The following is a 20,195-nucleotide window of genomic DNA, read 5'->3' as shown; positions in this document are numbered from 1 at the left end:
AACCGCCTGGATCAGCGTCCGCCTGGTGGACGCTGCCATGCGGGGTGGTCCCCGGGGACATCGTCCCAGCTCAAGGGCACTAAGAGTGCCATCCTGGCTCAGCGGCTGCTGAGCAGGATCTCGCCACGCCGTCACCCTCCGTGACGGAATCCCTGGACTTTTTTTTATTTTCCTGTTCGTGGACTTTGAGGTTTTCGTGTGGACTCTTGTTTTGGCCCTCCTCCGGTCCTCCCTCCACCCACCCTGCTCATGTACCTTGAGGGGTAGGGATTCGGTCCCTCCGCCTGGGACCACCCTCCGCCCGCCCTGGTTTGGGGGGGGAGGCTTCCGTAGGCGCCGTGGAAGGCGCCATAGGGGGGGGGGGTACTGTCATGATCCGTGTCTTTGTTTCTAGTTGTTCCCTGTTTTCACGTCATGTCCTGCTTGTCTTATTTTGGTTCCAGTTTCCGTTTCCTGTTTTATTTTGGTAGTCTCCCGGTCTCTGTTTTGTGGTCTAGCTTTACTTCCGGTTTCTTGTCTTGTCACAGCTGTCCCTGCTCATTACCCACACCTGCACTCTGTTAGTCATCAAGTCACTGTGTATTTAACCACCACCTGTGTCCTTAGTTCCCTGCCAGATTGTCGTATTCGAGTTCCCTGAGTGTTCGTGTTTCTTGTGAGTTGAGCGTCCCTAGTCTCCTGAGTTCCCTGCGTGTTCGTGTTTTTCGTGTTTATTCCTGTTTGCACCATGTATCCTGCCTGACCCTGGAGTATCTACGGACCGTGAGTTTTTGCCTGTTCCCTGCCTGTACTTTTGTCGAGCCATTTCGTGTATGACCTGGACCGTCTGACCGTGCCTTAAGAATAAACCTTTCTGATCGTAATCCTGCCTCTGTGCTGTGCATGTGGGTTCGCCGCCTGCCCGAGTCTCTGACATCTTCAGGTTCAAGAAGCTGACAAACTCTCCACCTTTAAGATTAGGCTTAAAACCTTCCTTTTTGATAAAGCTTATAGTTAGAGATGGTTCAGGTCACTGGCAATTATTGTTAGTCACAGGAACCATCTCTTAGTTAAGCTGCAATAGACATAGACTGCTGGGGGACTTAATTTATACACTGAGCTCCCCCCCCCCCCCCCCCCCCCCCCCCCCACTCTCTCTCCCTCTCTGTCCTCACCTACAGGTATCATTGGACTCAAAGTTTGGTGTCCGTGATGGGCAGCTGCGGATCCAACCATCCTGCCTGCATTCAGTCCCTGGTCCTACCATCCTGCCTGTGCTCTGTTGTTGCTTGTTGTTGCTTGTTGCTGTTGCTGTGTTTTTCTATCTCTCTATCCTCTCACCCCAACCGGTCGAGGCAGATGGCCGCCCACATCCAGTCTGGTTCTGCTAGAGGTTTCTTCCTCGTTAGAGAGGGAGTTTTTCCTCTCCACTGTTGCTGTCAAATTAAATGCTTGCTGTATGTGGGATTTGTTGGGTTTAGTTGTGTGAGGTTTTAAACCTTACTTTGTAAAGTGCCTTGAAATAACTTTGTTGTGATTTGGTGCTATATAAATAAAATTGAATTGAATTGAATTGAGAACATGTAAAGAAAATTGTAGTGAAAAGTAAGAGGAAATCAAACATTGATATTTGAGGGAGTTGAAATGGGAAGCAGACAGAAACATCTTAGATATAATATATAATTAATACGATCAGTAATAGATTATGGATGGTATCAACTCTTCAGGCTCGTTGATGGAGATGAACGAAATGTCGCTAGTGTTGAGAGGTGAGAGGTATAGTATGTGTCGTTCTTTTTGTTTGTTTTCTTGAGATAGGATTAGTGCATAGTATAGTTTTTTTTTGTTGTTTGTTTTTTTCTTTACCCCAATAAGAATAAGAAAACTTTTAATAGTCCCACAATAAATAGACAATATGTAGTAACGCCATACAAAAGCCTAGTTGGTGGCGGTAGTGCGCAACTTAGCAACTTACAGACCGCTGCCATTAAACAAAAAGAAGCAGCAGAAGAAGACGAAGAAGAAACTTGAAGGTTGCAGGGAAACATGGCTGCCTGTGTCAGTGTCATGCCTGGATTATTAGGTAGTAAAACGTCGCTGTCTCACGGTGTTTACAAGAAAATGTCACCCAGCGTGTGTTTCCGAGAAGCGACTGGAACACGCAGCGTGAGAGCAGCGAGCGGCGCCTCGTCAGGCTCGCGACACAACGAGAGGTTCTGTCTGGACCTGGTCAGGTGGGTTCGGCTGTCCTGGCTGCTAATAGCGATGCTAACCTTCGACAAACACGCATTTACAGGATAGGATAGACAGGATTTTAAATAGTTTCCTATTTTTCCTAGTTTGAACGTAGGTTGTCTCGACCACATAACACATCCAAAACCCTGGAAACAGACTTTAACTCAAGATTCTCTCTGAATTCAAGTGGTTTATGTTAGTCAGCGTTTAACTATAAAATCAAAGAACGCCGAGGGCACGGTCTCCGACTGTTTGTCCAGCTTTATGTTTCATGAACAGTCCTTGGTGCTTCTCACTTGTGCCTTCGAAATACATTTTCAAGGTTTGTAATAGTAACGGATCAATTTAAGCCTCAAGTGTGTGTGTGACGTAGTTTAGGGATTTAGTTTTTGTTCATTCGTTTAGTTTTTTTTATTGTCACTTGCTGTCAGACACAAGGGGTTACCTTTTGTTCTACTTTTGCCATAAAGATTCTATTCTAATATAAAATTATTTTGGGAGCTTTGACAATAAGAAAACCTTAAATTGAACTTTAACTTTGCTTCTAACTGCATCCTCATCTCTGGTCACACCAACCTCCTCCTCAGGTCGAGAGACTATGATGGCTTTGTGTGCTCCCTTCTCCTCCCAGAGAATGCTCGGCGCTCCTCGCTGGCTCTGAGAGCCTTTAATGTGGAGCTGGCACAGGCAGGTTTTTTTTTTCTTACAGACAGAACAAATAATAATAAGGACTGATGTTTCGTTTATTGATGTCAGGCCAAACTACTAAAACTGAAGCTTAACATTCCTGCCAGTACACCTGATGGGCAGATGAAGCCTTATGATACTTTGAGGTTTCAAATGAAGACAACTAACACATAGCTGCTTGTTTAAAGCAGTTTGCAATGACATAGGACATTTGTCACGGTCAGAAAAGACCCCACAGGTTGTTGTTCTTCAAAATCTTTAACATAAAAAGCTGTAATATTTATATTTCATGCATTCTTCATAAAACATGGTTGTGACATGAGGCAATTTGAATTAGTTCAGTTTTATTTATATAGTGCCAAATCACAACAAAACAATTTCAAGGCACTTTACAAGATAAGGCTTAGCACCTTGCATAACTAAACCCAACAAATCCCACATTAGAGATGGGAATTTTGGTTCTTTTAACTGACTTGGATCTTTAACTCAACTCACTCTTCAAATCATTTTGAGTCATTCATTCATTTTGTTCATTTACAGCAGGCGGCGCTGTGGCCGTAATAATGGTCGTGGTTCCTACATTCACACAAAGGACAGCATGGTGATAAGTTGAAGTCCCTTTGTTGTACTTGAGGAATTTCCTGGCACATCTTTAGATCAGGCATTAAACATCACACAGAAACCAATCTACTATGAAATCATAACATTAACACAGAATTCAATGGCATCAGTTTCATGGAAGTTGGAAGTTCTGGTGCATCTGAACCAGAACTTAAGAAAAACTTAAACTTGTTGTTTAACAACTTGTGTCCAAATAAAGTTTCTTGGTCTCTTAAGGAGCACATTTCACATTTTATGGCTGGTGGTCCCAGTTCTGGGAGAGACAGCTTCTCAGTGATAAATGTGACAGTCTGTCCTTTTGGCATGATAAGCAGAGGTGGAATCCTATGAGATTTACAGGTAGATCAACAAAGTGGGCTCATGGTTCTTTGATATGGACAGGGAGATATTGGTGCCTGTTGTAATAGAAGCCAGTCTTCTGTGGTGGAGAAAAATTCAGGGTTCTTTATCTCTGGGGACTGGAAAGGACGTAGAGGCTCTTCAATGAGGGAGTTAAGTTCACATGTAGGTCAGGTTATCTCAGTCCAGACGTGGATTGCTACAACAATCAACAAATTATAATCACAAAATGCTACAAGCAATTACACCACATTAATGTGACTTATGTCCTCCATCTTCCCTGTTGTTTAACAGCGTGATAGTCGCTTGGTAGCGATCACAAGGTAAAAGAACGAACGAACCATCTGTAAAGATCCGTATGAACGTGCGCTTGCTGCTCGCTACAGAAACTGCACTCTGAACGAACAACGATCCATATGAACGAATCCCAAAAGAACTGTAGCGCTTGGTGCTCGCCACAGAGCCTGAGCTATGAACGAGATTAATGAACTAATCTGCGCAGCCCGAGCTGACTTTTACGTGGCAGCTGGTAGTGAACAGGTAAAAGTACAACTTATTTTGACAATTAGTGAGACTTTTAAAGCAAAAGGTAACAACATATTGAAATTTAAAAAGTATACTAAATGTATCTGGTGCATTTATCTTCCAAAAATGTGACATTATCATTATTATTATTATATTTTAATAATAATATAATTTAATAATAATTTTAATAATTATTATATTTAACAATAATAATAATAATGATGATGATTGTGCCAGAGTATACAGGACCACAAAATCAACATGTTGATATGTTCGAAAGTATTGATTTACTGTACAAACACACTTTACATTATATACACAATAAAACTACACACCTACAAGAATCAAAGACCTCCAATTATGATTCCATGAAGAAATATTGATGTCGGGTGACAAATAAATAAACATCAGAAATCAGCAAATGCACAGTGAATGCTTCCACGCTGAATGTATTGCTGAAGAATTGCTGAAATTAGTTTAAGCATTGAAAACAGCTGGAATTGGATGCATAGCTGAATATCTGTTTTGCATATATTAATACCTAAATGCAAAACATAAAACATTTTTCATTTTTACTGCTGCCTTAATTAGAACCTAAACCAGAGTCCTCAGGGTTGAAGTCAAACCCTTAACTGCTCAGCCATAGTAACTGCTGAGAGCACTTCTCTAAGCAGCAGTGTACATACTATTTTAAGAACTAAAAAATTCCTAATGTTGTTGAAGGATCTATATTATAGCTGTACATTGATGATATATTAAACATACAAGTTAATTTATGTGAAGGAGATCCAAATATTTATATTAAGCGGTGTATGCATAGAAATGACAGACAGGAATCAAACCATGGTCTCCCACTCGAGTGAAGGATTAATGCCATTGAGCTACAGGATATAAGAGCCAAGAGAGGACAAACCTTTGTCTAGATGGGTAAATAGTGTTGTAAAAACTTAAAAGTATTAACATTTTAAATGTGTTTATTAGACAAAAAGCTAAATGCTGTAACAATTCAAAAGTTGCAGATCTAATGTAAAACTGTATATGCTAATGAAAAATCATACATTGAATATTCCAAGGCTCACTCCTTATCACCAGTTTCTGTTAGGGTGCATCACCCATAATGCATTGCACTCTAAATTTGCATATAATGCTGTAATGTTTGATTTATTCATCAAAAAATACTAAAACATTAAAATAAATAGCTGAAAGTGGTTTATGAACTAAAAGTATAGCTGTATATATTTATCTAAAAAAGTATAAAGCTGAGCATCTTTAAAGGGCCCATATCATGCAAAATCCACTTTTTAGACATTTTGGAGCGTTCCTATGACTCTATGGGTCACATATACACACACTGAGCACGGTAGAAATGCATTTCCTGCTTTTTTCACATTTTGAAAACGTAAATTTTCTTATCCAATGAAAACAGCCACGACCTACTCTGAGGCCGTTCCCCAGTTCTCGTCACACTGGTTGAAAGTTCTCCTTGCAAATCCTGAACCACCACCCCCACAATGATCCCGAACCAAAACTGGACTTCCGCCATTTCCCCCCTCTCACTCACCGTGAACAGACCAGCACGGCAGCGCCCAAGTCCTCCCATAGAAATAGTTCGGTTATTGGGTGTTCTAACCAACACCAAAGTCTATTCACTTTACCAAGGGATCAACAAGTGAGGATTTGTGGGTCACTTTTATTTTTAACGGACCGGTGCCAGAAACACTGCCTCAGCATTTATACGTATGTGCATTTCAAACGAGGGTGCGTACAATGCTGGATTTGTTTCACGGCTCCTGTTGGAAAAAAAGGACCTATTCCTAAAGTCCGTCATCCACTCACTGAAGTAAGTACATGCTTGATATTTATAATGTTTTAAAATGTTAGTTTGTCCGTTTAAATGTAGTAACCTATGTGTGGGGCAAGTTACTAGCTAGCTATGCTAACGGCTACAGCCATTCGACCGAGCCTTTGTCCCCTTCAAATGTGCTCATGTGGGCTCCTGCAGCCACACACCTGTGTGGAGAAAAGCTAATGACTAACGGCATCGAGCGGCTACAGGCAGGGAGCGGTGGGTCTAGCGTCTGTCCTTTTTCTGTAATCACATACACCTGCGGAGAACAGCTGATCGTTATCGCCCTTCCAGCGGCGACAGACAGGAAGCGGTGGATCTAGCTCGCTGTAGTAAGTTTGTGCTTGATACTTGTGATATCTAAATATGTTAGTTGGGTCTGTTTAAAATGCAGTAACCCACATGTGAGACAAGCTAATCGCTAGCGTCGCTAACGGCTACAGTGAGTCAATTGAGCCTTTGTCCCTTTCAAATGTGCTACTCTGAGTTGGTGCAACCACACACCTGTGTGGGGAACAGCTAATAGCGATGGGCCTTCGATCGGCGACAGGCAGGAAGCGGTGGATCGAGCTTTTGTCCTGTTGACGTGCTGCCGCTCCTGTTTGTGTTGCGTTAGCCGTTAGCATGCCTTTAGGCCTTTGCACTTTAGAGCTACAGCTGGTCATCGCTACAAAAAGAACCTGCAGATGAACGCGGTTGTGTTTGTTATTACCCCGTCCTGTATCACAGCCTAAATCAACTTGTGATTTGGGGTTATGTCATTGTTCTATCAAATTCTAACATGATTAGTTGGAATGATTACTGTGTTGTGTTTCAAGCTTAGTTGCTAATTAGTCACATCTCTACAATACCTGCTGCTTATCTGGTCAGTTACCGATAGCTTGTACCATAGCCATTATATTTGTAGGACCAATACAATTTACAGTAAATGTAACAGTCTTTTCTATACTGTAGGAGGGCAAATCCCAGTTGCCCACATGCAAGGAGGCTGTCAAACAGAGAAATCACTGCAGACTGTTGGTACACAGACATCTGCTGCCCAGCTCAGGAGTAAAGGTATGTAAGTTTGTATGTACCAACAGTAAGATAGGTAATAGAAGATTTTAATTGGTATATACTGTTTAGATTTTATATTTGAATTGTAACAACTGTTTATCTGTTGTTTTAGCACAGACAGGCCTGTCCTCTTGTTTGGTTTAATTTTTTGTCTGGTATTGTGTGTTCTTACATTAGAGAAGGTTTTGACCTACATAATAATTAACATTTCACTAATCTACAATTCTGATTGCACTACCTTTTGTTTTGATGAGGTGATGGTGAGGACAGCCACAGCTTCCATCTGGTAGAGGACTGCTTCCGCTCAGTCTTCCAAATAGTGATGAGAACAAGGATCACCACATCTCCCTGTTTACCCTACTTTCATGCATTTCGTCTGCAAGGCCCTGCAAAAGCTTCTCCTTCGTCCTCAAACCCCCAGACTTCTTAATTAACTCAGTAACCTATACATTGCACATTGGAGTGTGAAGGTAACAGTTTGTTCTAGCTTTGGCGTAGTGGTGTATTTTTTTGGTTTATAATAAAGTTGGCTTTAACTATTATGTATTTCACTGAACTCTGTTTCTGAAGGGAAAACACTTTTATTTAGGAAATCATAGTATTGAAATTACATGTTTTTCTCTTTCTAATATGGTAAGCTATAAAGTTGAAGCGGCCATAAATAAAACGCATATAAATTATATATAAATAAAGTTAAAAAAATTCTTAATGAGTGTTGCACTCACAAAAAACACATTTTTACTCAAACGGTAAAGGAGTTATTCTACAGGTGGTCTACATCAATCATACTATGAGTGTTTTAGTGTTTTATCCATCAGGAAACTGCCTTCATCTACAACCCAAGCATGAAGAGATGGCAACTCAGATTCTTCACCCCAGGAATCCTCAGCACCAGCTCACTAGCCTCTGTAGACTAGATACCTGTAACAACTTTAGATACAGAGACATATTACTGTCAAATTTATCATGAATGACAAAAAACATAATTAAAAGCAGTAAAAATACGTTAGGTCAATATATAATTTGAACCAATGCTTTTTGTTCCCAGGTAGGTCATGCAGTGATTGCTCTAAATATTAATGCACATTTTTTAAATAAAATTGTCAGAGCAGCAGCACAAGTAAGACAAAAACAGTGAAATGTGTAAATGTAAAATGTATTTATATTATTTCAGCTATGCTCTCAAACTTATTTATTTGTATAATGTGAGCTAAAGTAGTGTTTTCTATTAGTGAGAGTTTTCCAGGTAAGTCGTGTTGTGAATATTGAAGCTGCACACGCCATTTAGCATTCGCATTAGCAACCGCTAGTCGCTTTGCAAATTACATAAATCAATTAAATTGAAGTAAATGCGACATTACCAATGAGACACATCTTGCATCAGCCGAAATGTGGTGACTTCAACAGCCTCCTCTTCAGCTTCAGGGTCAGATTCGGGATCGTAGACGTATGGTTCTACTACGCTATGAACCAGCTGACTAATGTCGTGCAGTTCTGTAGTGGGTCGTCTTCTTCTGTGGTGGATTGCATTCTCAATGTCGCACTACTGCCACCTATTGTATCCTAACCGTGCGGTGGCTCGTATCCATGGAGCCAATTTAAAAAAAAAAAAACAACAACAAAAAAGGTATGCACTTCCGCACAGAGGTGCGGTGAGCAGCTTCGCTTGCGACACGCCCAGAAAACACAGCGTTTGCTGATGGGGAGTGAGAACCACATATTGACAGGGGCAGTGTGGACGATCTAAAGGGTTTTATGGGATGAAAATTTACAGAGACCTTACTGAGACATTAAAGTCAAATATTTTTTAGAATGAAAAGCATGATATGACTCCTTTAAGCAAAAAGCTTATGTGACCACTCGTTCTAAATTTGCATGATGTGAATACATACTACTAATACTAATGTTGAGTTTATTCCTCAAGAAAAGCTTTAACAATTTGAAGAATAGCTGAAAGTGGTTGATACAAAAAGGAACCCTCCAGGATATATCTATACAAGTAAAAGGGTGCAATTGAAGAGCCTTTTCAGTATTAAAGGTACTTGATCATACAGCTTTTCACTCTAAAGAATATCGGACTTTAATGTCTTAGTAAGGTCTCTGTAAATTTTCATTCCATAAAACCCTTTAGATCTTCCACACTGCCCCTGTCAATGTGTGGTTTTCACTCCCCATCAGTAAAAACTTCGCAGTAACACATTTCATATGGTAGAGGTGAAAGGGACACTAACAACCCAACGCAGCCGAGGCTGTAGCAGGCAGAGAAACGCAGATCTTTGTCCTGCATGTTGATGCGCGTTTCCCCTTCCCCCGTTTCCCTCCTCTGGGACGTGGATGCCCACGCCCCCTTTCTTTCACCAGACAGACATGAAAGAAGGAATAACGAAATAAACAGCTGGTTAACTTTGTAGGAACATGGCTGTAGCTCTGCAATGACTTTATGTGGTACAGGTGAAAGCAGTAATAACGAAATAAACGGAATATAAAACGGAAACGCTTTCAAGCTTTTTCTGTTTGTATTTTTATTGCACATTTGTTAAAACTTGATGGGTGTCTCTCTTTTGAGTTTTGTCTTCGGCTAAATAAGTGTAAAACAGTCTTATTACTCATGCAGAATCAATATATGCAGAACAAACAACTTGCGGCATTAATGAGTCGGAGATCTACTGAGTCCTGGCGTTCTGGCATACCACAGAGAGAGTTTATTACAATTTATTCATTTTTGTTATATGATATTCTCTACACGTTAGCAGTGGTAGTCTGCCAGACCTGTGTGAAATACCATAAGAAGAGCGTTTAAAAAAAGTCAAGTGAAAGGTTTTGGCGTCCTACAGCCTACGTAGGTGCAGCTGATCACGCGCCCGATCTCCCATGGAGTTTTTCTTTGTCTCGGAGTATTTTACACCTATTGACCGAGTGGAGACAATATGTTAATGTCTCTGTGCCAATGTTGCCTCAGCATTTATAATAAAATAAAAGTAACCCACAAAGTCCTTACTTGTTGATCTCTCAGTAGAGTGAACTACTTAGCTTTGGTGTTAGTTAAAACACCCAAGAACCAAACTATTTCTATGGGAGGACTTGGGCGCTGCCATGCTCGTCTGTTCACGGTGAGTGAGAGGGGGGGAATCGGCGGAAGTCCAGTTTTGGTTCGGTATCATCATGAGGGTGGTTCAGGATTTGCAGGGAGGACTCCCTGCATCTGTGATGACGGGGGGAACGGTTTCAGAGTAGGAGGAGGTCTGTCTCCATTGGATGAAGTCTCGAAATGTGAAAAAAGGAAGAAATGCACTTCTACCGTGCTGTGTGTGTAAATGTGACTCATAGAGCCATAGGAACGCTCCAAAATGTCTAAAATGTCCCCTTTTAAAAAGGAATTTGTGTGAATGTTTAATAGTATTAACATAATTAAAATACTAGCAACTAAACAAACAGCTGAACGTTGCAACACTTTGAAAGCTACAGATGTTGTAAAAAAGCTTGTAATGCAAAATCATTGATCAATCATTGCAGGTACAGCTCCTTAACACACTGTTAGGGTGCATTAACCATAAGGCATTGTGCATGTGTCCATTCATTTTAATGGGGCAAGAAAAGTTGGAAAAAGCTTAATATTTCAAAAAATATAACAGATTGGAAAAAGTTGGATACATCTGGACTATAGCTTAACATTATGGTATTTCAATGGTATCTAGCTCAAATGGTGTAGGATTAATTGGGTGCCAAAAAATGTAAGGAGAATAATAAACTATAAAGATTAGAAAAAAACAATGCAGTGAAAGCGGGAAGCATTTTGACATCAACCGTGGAGAGGAAAAACTCCCTCTCTAACGAGGAAGACACCTCCAGCAGAACCAAGATAAATGTGGGCGGTCATCTCCCTAGACGGGTTGGGGAGAGGGGATAGAGTGAGAAAAAAAGCACAGCAGAAACAAGCGACAGAGCACAGACAGGAGGGTTGGACCAGGGACTGGACACTGGCAGGAGGGTTGGACCAGGGACTGGACACAGGCAGGATGGTTGGACCAGGGACTGGACACTGGCAGGAGGGTTGGATCTGCAGCTGCCCATCACAGACACAAAGCTTTGAGTCAGATGATAACTGTAGGTGAGGACAGATTTGGGTGGGGGGGAGCACAACTACTGGAGAGAAAGAGACATGATTAGTTAATCATAGAACAATGATGGGAGGTTAAACAGAAGTGGTCCTCTTCTTCAACCAAGGAGGAGTAGATACTATGGACCAAATGGTTGGCAGCTACACCTTCAAACGACAGAGTCAGAGGTGGCCTTTGGTGCTTTGGTACGACACACAACTCTAAATGCCTTTTTAGGGCTCAGCACCCTGAATTTTACGCAGGCATCACTGATGGATGACGACGCTTCCTCAGAGCTCTCAAAAGAGCTTGTGACACCTCACATGAAAAGTCGACTGAAAGATACCCCGACCCTACCTGCCTACATCACTGAAGCAATGGGAAAGTGTAGATTGACAAAAACTGCTGCGATCTGGCCAAAGAATATACAGGGCCAGCAGAAAAGAAAGAGGTGCCATTGCATGCTGTTGGACATGCAATGGTGACAGCCAGAAGTAAATAGTTTGTGACAGCTGCACACAATGAGAAGGGATAAGAAGTTCTTATTTCTTGTGTCTGTGCACCTATGCATGGAAAGTATTATGGTCCCCGGACCTGTTGAATGTTCTCTGTTCATTCTCCAGGCATAGGGACACACAAATATGTTATGACACCTGATTGATTTAAGTGCTAAAATGTGAATGAAAAGTATTATTATTATTGCGAATAAAATGTGTTGTTTTTAATTGGGGTCATTTTTGATCCCAATCGTGGTAGCCTGATACACTGCAATTTCTTAAGATTAAGGAAAAAAAAATACAAATGCAAATGGCCTCATGTAAAAAACATGTTTTGAGAAATAGCTGGAAATATGAAAATATTACAACTCATGTTAAAGAATAACAACCCTGTTATTACAAAAACGCGTTGATTTTAATTAGTCAATTTTGACCCCTCTCCGAACAGTGTAGGTATTGGTAGGTGGTGCAGCCAAGGGTTAAGATGAGTGATATTTTAATTACAATTGTCTGGTTTCAAGAGTATTTATCATGAATCATATAGATCAGTTGACATGAGCTCAGACACTGTCAGCAGAAACATGTACTTCAGTGAGTATGAACAAGCTTGTGAGGTCCTTCTTCAGGACCTTCCCTTTCTAACTATTGTAGGTGCCAGTGTCACTGCTGCTGCTGCTGCTGCTCCTCCTCCTCCTCCTCCTTTTTAAGCTAGCCCAGTTCTGTTGTTCTCCTCAAGGTGAAAGACTCAGTTTCCCAGAAGACAATTGGCCTGATGCGAATGCAGTTCTGGAAAAGTGCCATAGAGGAAATCTATAGAGACGAGCCTCCAAACCAGCCAGTCAGTGCTGAACTGTGGAGGGTAAGTGAATATTTACACACTTGATCTGACCAGATAAACCAACAGAGTCCAACAGCTCCTGCACTGTTATTGACACAACTGTCTTAAGGATGCTTTGTTTTTGCAGGCAGTGAGGAAGCATTACCTGACAAAGAGGTGGCTGTTGAGGATCATAGCTGAAAGAGTAAGACACAACCAACGCTGGCATGCTATTCATAACTCTGACCAGTGCTGATTAAAAAAAAATCCTTTTGAAGCACTGGGCCAGGGTGCAGGCCTCGAAAATGAGAAACAAATACATAAGTCATGATTACCATGCAGCCCAGTTAACGTTAGTTTTATATACACTTTATAGTATAACTAACAGTTTTACACCAGTAACACTCATCTCAATTTGTGTCTATTGGACTAGGAGAAGGATCTGGAGGACAGAGCTTTCAGGAACCTACAGGAGCTGGAAATGTACTCGGAAAACACACAGTCCTCATTAATCTACCTGCTACTGGCGTGTTTAGGTGAGCTTCTAGCAGTGACGTGCGGTCGGTAGGCAGAGGAGGCAAGAAAGAAAGGTGCAATTAAGCGAACCAATCAGCAGCACTACTGATGTGATTGAGAGCGGGGAGGAGCCAACCAGCTATGTGTAAAAACAGATTCTGGTGATGTGCACATTACGTCAAATACCATAATATGAATGCATAATAACATAAAATAGAAATCAATATCTGTCCACTGATCTGTGTTTATAAATGTATTGCCTCTACATTTTTCAAAATTTCTTAACATTTGCACAAGTAAAATCGCTGAATATGCGCATTTCCGACCCTAATATGGGGAGAAACACGAGAAGAGGCATGAATGAGCCGAGACTCAGCCCAGGGCTCCAACTCTCATTCTTGAGCCGTCATCACGTGTTAATATGTGGGGCCATTGCTTCCTGTTTTAAAGCTTGTCACCAACAAAATGCAGATTTTTACCGTCACCTTCTACACGCTCATTAATGCGTTTATCGATGTTTGTTTGACATAATTACTTCCTTGATCGCGCAAAAATGGGCAAAGAAAACTTGAAATGAGGAAAGACAGGAAACAGCATCTATGGAAGCTGATCGGTACTTGGCTGCTACCGTCAGCCGATTCTGTTTTTGTTTAATTTTTTTTTTTTCTGTCAGGCGCCTCTTCGCGCCAGTGACGTTGGCGCTGCTCCAGTGAGTTAGCAAACTGACTCCGTTAGCTTTTTTTCTCCATCTTGAGAGTTGGGAGACTTAAGACATTTTCAAAACAAAAGCTCATAACTGATGGAAGACCAACGCCGGAGTTTAAGACTTTGCTTCAAACTACGGGACAGAAGACAACTCGTTCCTTTCAAACGGACTGGTACAGCCGAAAAGACGGACTGTATTGTTTTCCCTGCTTACTGTTTTCAACCTGTGATAAAGTATGGACTAACACAGGATATTGTATAAAATATATAAAACTAAGACCACAAATGGTTTGTTGTGTTGATTTTCAGTCCTGTGTTAACTATAGGTACGAGTGGTGTGTTAACTAAATAAGGCAGAAGTCCTGGGTTAACTTAAATCAAAGTCTCATGTTTCTATTAATGCCCATTGTACAGTAAGTGTGTTAGGTCCTGTGGTATTTTATATTTATATATTTATATTATATTTTATATATAAGTCAAAGTTTGGTTTAAATGAGTAAAGCGAGTTAAAGCCAGTATCACTGTTTGGTCCCCTCTGTTCCTCTGTTATAATTAAAGTAATTGTGTTTGCCCATAGTGAACATAAAGATACTCATTCAAGTTATTTTATTGAAAGTCTGACTCTGGAGAAGTCAGTGCGTGTAGTATGTATTTGCCTGACTGAACATCGTAATTCCATAAGACTGAGTAGTGTTATTTTTAAGGGACCATGAAGGCATAACTAAAAAAGGTATGCATGAAAGCGTAAATGTGGTTACAGTGGAAAATGGTGATGTCTTTTGGTTAAAGCTCCAGTCGAAAGCAGTAACTAGGTCAGTTATTATGAAGGTTATGGACACAGTAGAGCGATTTTTAATTTAATTACATTGCTAACTGTGATTACACTGTGATACAGAGCGTATACAATATGATGCGTTTTTCTTTTGTTGGTCCACGTAGGTAGAAAGTCTGTCAATAATATCCCAAACTGCTATTTTTCTTCTAGGTATAAAAAACGTCCATGCTGATCACGTAGCGAGTCACATTGGAAAAGCTCAGGGAATCGTAACATGTCTGAGAGCCACTCCTTATAACAGCAGACGGCGGAAAGTCTACCTACCCATGGACGTCTGCATGCTGGTGAGTCCCACCGCCTTTTGCATGTGCCCATTACTGTCTGTACCAGAGGGAATGCGCACTTTGAGACACCGCCACGTGGCAGGCAGTGCCTGCTTTCAGTACTTTCAGTACTTCAGGACCCTGAGCCAAGCCGAGCTAGCTGTTTGGGACGCAACCATCCATATGTCAGCAAGGCATAAAGTTCCCATAATGGTTGATCAGGGAAACATTAACGTGCAGTTTGCAGCGAGAGCCGGTTTGTCTGATGTGATTGGAGCCATTGACTGGACACATCGCCATTACAGGATGAATTGACATGTCAAGAGAAAGCTTCTTTTTTTTTTTATCAACGTAGAAATAATCAGTGACGCACAAATGCAGCTACTCATTCACCTGCACTCAATTCTACCTAGATTGGTAAGTACGAAGGAAACATGTGTAGATTCGTACTTCGTAGAGGTTGATACATCTGATCCACTTACGGTTTTCTGGATTTGAACTGCAGTGAAATTTAGTAGGAAATCTACGCAAGTCTTTGTACGTAAGGCCCCTGGGCTAAGCCATCCTTGTCTTCCCGGTCCATACGACATCAACTGACATTATTATTTTGTGCTAATTTGTGCCCAGATTGGAAGAGCAGAAAGAGCAGCAGGTTTTTGCTGCTACTGTCAATCCTCAGTGTTCCAAGCAGTGAGCTCCATGGCTCCTAAACTGATGGTATACAATTTTGGTAATTTTGGTCCCTAAACATTGACATGTAGCCAGTGATTCCAGTGGTTTAGTCCTTACTAACTACAACAGTTTTTGTACTAACAGTAGTTAGTTTGCTGGTGGCTCTGAGGCGCAGTAAGTGTTTGTCAGCTCTGCTGGTGCGCCTAAAAACCTTGCTTCATCTCCCTCCCCTTTGAGAGGGATTTTCTCCCAATCAGTTTTGTCCCTCATGCCTTTTCTGCAGTTCTCAGAATAAATTAGCCTGTTTCTGTGGCTTCCTGTCAGGAGAGAGATGTGGTCGGATCAGTCTGCAAGAGGATCTTCGATTCCAAATACCGACCATATCAAACTGAATCTCCTCGTCTGAGACAAATCATAAATTTCATCATAAACTTTATTTACAGTGTGTTCAGCAAACCACGTCCTCCACCGTCCTGGTGTGGTATATACATGTACTATATTATTCTTGTTATTCTTGTTGTTATTATTCTTGTTGTTATTATTATTATTATTATTATTATTATTATTATTATTATTATTATTATTATTATTATTATTATTATTATTATTATTATTATTATGTCATAATACTATTATTAATGACAAACGTTAAAGCAGTGGTGCTGTGAGTGTGTCTATTTCAGTCTAACAACTACATAGGTAAAGGTAAAGGTGCAGCAGGATAGTTGTGAGCCAATGTGACTGGTTCTATTTGTCTCTAGCATGGAGCTTCTCAGGAGGATTTCATTCGCGGAAGTCGAGAGCAGAACGTTCGGGACGTGGTGTATGACATCGCCAGTCAAGCTCACGTTCATCTACAACACGTACGTAGCTTTAGCAGATGTGGTCACTGAGTAACAGATACTGTAGGTAGGAGGACACAATCTGATTTATTTAGGGATAAAGGGAAAATCCAGAATACTAATACCAAACTGGGTCCGTAAAAGAAGTTAACAAACTGAACTAAGTTCTAAACAGTGAGACCGCAGAACCAAATGCTTAATCTGAAGTGACTCCTAGAACACAGAAACAGAGGAACATATATACTGGCTGATCAGACCAAATACCAACTAAACTCAATGAAAGCCATCAAAACACAACAGGACAATCAGGATATCATTATCACTTATTGCATTAATCTAAACAAGCATAAGCAAATGACAATTCAATAGAACAAATAACAAAACCAACTGAACCAAAAGCCTAACTCTCCCCTTAATGAATATGGCACGTGGTTCACTCTCCATGACCTACTTCCTGTATAAAATGGATGTTCTTCAGGCACACCCTTTTACTAGGCCTGGAGACCAGCCACCACCAGTGTCAAACAGTAACTAAAAATGTAATGAACCAAAATTAATTAAACATAAGTGTAACCATACAAAACAACCAATAAAACCAATGTTCTGTCAGAAATAAAGATGTATTTTAAACGAAACTCGGTCTGTTTGATTATTATTATTTTCAGTAAAGTGCCTACGTGTTCAATCAACACAGTGTTCAGACAGAAAGCTCCCTGCAAAGTGTTTACGTGATAATATTACTATTATTATTAAGTTTAAGCAACAGTAAAACCAGGAGAAGCCTTTAGCAGCGCTTGAGATCGAAGATGGAGAGGGAGTGGGGCTTTACAGACACTAAGGGCTTATTATGCAACTTTTGGTTCAAACTAAGTAAGAGGAGTTTTTATCAGTTTAGTAACAACATGGGTGTATTGTGACAGGCCCAGTCACTGAGGAGGCAAAATCCTGCGTTCTGATCGTTTGTTGTCTTTTCCCCTTTAGGCTCGATCATTCAGCAAAAGTGTCCCAGCAGCTGCTGCTCCAGCGTTCCTCCAGACCGTACGTGACCTGGTGATGTGGATGTGATGTCTCAGTACAGCACTTTGATTTAGCGGGACGCTGAGCACATGTTGGCCAGCATAGACTGATTGTTTAGGGCAGGGGTACCAAACTGATGCCGACGAGGGCCGCTGTCCCCGCTGGTTTTCCAACTCTGAACCCGGCCTTTTATCTGCTCAGAAGTTTTGACTTGGTTTTGTCTTACTAGAAGAAACACTGCCTCCACTGAATTATCTCCTCTTCTGTGGTATTGTCAGGTGGTGTTGGAGGACTACCTGCAAAGAGTGAGGAGGGTGGACTTCGATGTGTTCCACCAGAGTCTACAGACCAGGAACCCCCTGCTCCCCATCCAGCTGTACCTGCGTTCCTGGAGGAAGACGTACTGAAGACTGTGATGGAGCAGGTCTATAAACGAAGCAGCCCTGTTTCATTGTCTGGAACTGGTTGCTCAGTCTGTGCAATCGCTGAGCCACAAGAAAAGCAAGCGCCAGATTTCTCAGCAGCTTTATCAAGTTTATCTGTATTTTTTGATCTACCCCTGGTTTGCTGAGCCTTACTGCTAGGTCCCTGACACTGACCCATTTAAGAAGCTGCTGCTAGTGAATCTGTAAATGAAATGGGTGCTATGTTCTGCTCATGTGCTGGATGCTTTGGCCTGAGGCCGACAGACACCAGCATTGCCTCCACCGCACTGATGAGTCACCACCTTCACACTCACGTAATGTGCAGTGTGGGGCAGAACACACCACAATTCTGAGGGCTGGAGGAGCATTGAGCTGGCTTCCTGCTTGAGACCAGACATGAGGAGGTGCAGGAGACCGTAAAACACCGCAGCTACACAGTGGCCAGCTTCCCAGTGAACAGCTTCCCAGATCAGGGTGGCCCGTGTGGTCATGCTGTATTTGGTGTTGATATGAGGTGACCATGCTGAGCCATTTTTACCACCAACAACACCAACAATGATGGAGTCTCTGAAGGAGTCTGTTCCATGGAAGTCCCACCTCACAGATCCTTGAGAATTTTCATGGAGTCCAGGCCTGGACAGGTCCGAGGGAACCAGAGCAGCAGGTGGTAACGTTATGACTGAACTGTGGACCTGCAGGAAGGTGGTGCCAAGACTCCATCTCCATGCTTTGGCTGAATCACGCTTATTATCTGTAATTGGGACAAATGAAGCAGCTTTCAGGCTTAATTTTTCCAGGTTATCTTGTGGGAGATAACCATCTTCTAAAACCAATCAGCTGGACCCTGTGAATTGCACACACACATCAGCATAAATGTCTGCTGCCTTTGATTTTGACTCAATTATTTTCAGACACCGTATTTATTTACAACACGTCAACATAATAACTCGGCACATAAGAGCTTGGTGAACAAATAAACTTTCTACGCAGAGTAGAATCTGTATCTCATAAAAGCACATGTGGATAAAATACTGTGAACATCACTGACGCTTATTTGATGCAAGTGTTATGCTGTCCGAGCCTGGACCGAGCTGCCTTGTCACATTAAAGTAGCAGTGACGCACACCAACTGCTTCTGGACCACAGGTCTGTCCCCAAATCCGCAGATGACACAGACTCACTGGACTGAACATGACCTGATCTTTGAACTGGACTGAAATCCTTCACTGTCGCCTTTGGGGCAGCACTGAGCTGCCAGGCAGGTTGGGGCCGTTGTCGTCTGCCTCACTGTTACTTCGGTTGTTTTTGATGTTCTCTGTTTCCTCATGGCTCTTTCCTCTGCTTAGACACGTGCCTCCATGGAGATTCATGTGCTGTGTGAGATAAAAGATGTTACTGTATTAATGAAAGCATAAAACGTGCAAACAGCTGTAACCAACAGCTTTTGCTTATTGGAGATGAAGACTGTGTGGGCTGCAAACGCTTTATTCAGCCCAGTCCATTAACACAGGGTGAAGATAAAAGCTGCTAACACAAAGTTCAGTAGAAAGTAAAACACTCAGTTTGTGCCACAACCAACCCAGGCCTCTGCAGAGACACTAACAAGACCAAACACGGTGGCAGACCCTCAGGTTTGATCTGTTGCCATGGTGACCTGCCTCCTTTGAACTTGCCTTCTAGAGACCTCTCATTTTTGTACCCGTTCATTATTTTAAAATTTATATTTTTAGATACAGTTGATAGAGTGAACATGTATCGTAACGTAAAAGTCAAAGTGAACATGTGAATGAGGATGCCTTTTTTCCAAAATGTTATTTAAAAAAAAAAAGGTTTTCCAAAGTTTTAAAATTGAGTCTGTTAAGCTTTTTTGATAAAACTTCTACAGCTGTAGAAAAGACCTGTTCACATGGCACAGATGAGACTGAAGTGCAGAGACACTGTAAGGAAAGCTGGAAGAGGTTTGGATAGATTGTCTTTTTGTTGACCCAGTATCTCATAGGATCCTGGGACCTGGTGATACTGCCCTCTGCCAGGTATCTCTGCACTCCCTGGATCAAATCAGCTGTGGCATTTTTGGTCTGCCTGCCCACTTCAATGACGAGATCTTGCCAATGGTCATCTAAAAAACAACAAATTGTCATTTTAGTACATGATTTTCAAACAACAAGAACAGACGCACAGTCTGACCGCAGTCTACTGACTCATGGCACTTGGGGGAAGT

The 20,195-nt window shown here is 41.6% G+C and overlaps 1 protein-coding gene and 2 long non-coding RNA genes across 4 annotated transcripts; 2 read left to right on the top strand and 1 right to left on the bottom strand.

Annotated features, from left to right (window-relative positions):
• Window positions 1-1,391: 1,391 nt before the first annotated feature.
• Window positions 1,392-19,436, top strand: ndufaf6 (NADH:ubiquinone oxidoreductase complex assembly factor 6). Of its 2 annotated transcripts, XM_029129254.3 has the most exons (9): window positions 1,392-2,213; window positions 2,802-2,901; window positions 12,619-12,741; window positions 12,848-12,904; window positions 13,133-13,235; window positions 14,906-15,039; window positions 16,452-16,553; window positions 17,514-17,570; window positions 17,828-19,436. In XM_029129254.3, the coding sequence occupies exons 1-9, from the start codon at window positions 2,026-2,028 to the stop codon at window positions 17,954-17,956; spliced, it is 993 nt and encodes a 330-aa protein (XP_028985087.1). In that variant the 5' UTR covers window positions 1,392-2,025; the 3' UTR covers window positions 17,957-19,436. The 2 variants fall into 2 exon arrangements, with proteins under 2 accessions (XP_028985087.1, XP_028985088.1); XM_029129255.3 differs by lacking the exon at window positions 2,802-2,901 and having other exon boundaries at window positions 2,082-2,213.
• On the top strand, window positions 2,908-8,925 carry LOC129603192 (uncharacterized). Its single transcript, XR_008692896.1, has 2 exons — window positions 2,908-6,226; window positions 7,187-8,925. It is a non-coding gene; the product is annotated as an uncharacterized LOC129603192 (long non-coding RNA).
• On the bottom strand, window positions 7,850-9,649 carry LOC129603193 (uncharacterized). Its single transcript, XR_008692897.1, has 2 exons — window positions 8,650-9,649; window positions 7,850-8,218 (listed from the first exon to the last, which is right to left on the bottom strand). It is a non-coding gene; the product is annotated as an uncharacterized LOC129603193 (long non-coding RNA).
• Window positions 19,437-20,195: the final 759 nt, after the last annotated feature.

This window comes from Betta splendens, chromosome 16, assembly GCF_900634795.4.
Source record: "Betta splendens chromosome 16, fBetSpl5.4, whole genome shotgun sequence".
In the NCBI taxonomy this organism is placed as follows: Eukaryota; Metazoa; Chordata; class Actinopteri; order Anabantiformes; family Osphronemidae; genus Betta; species Betta splendens.
Note: the sequence above shows the minus strand (reverse complement) of the source record. Positions and strands in the feature narration are given on the sequence as shown.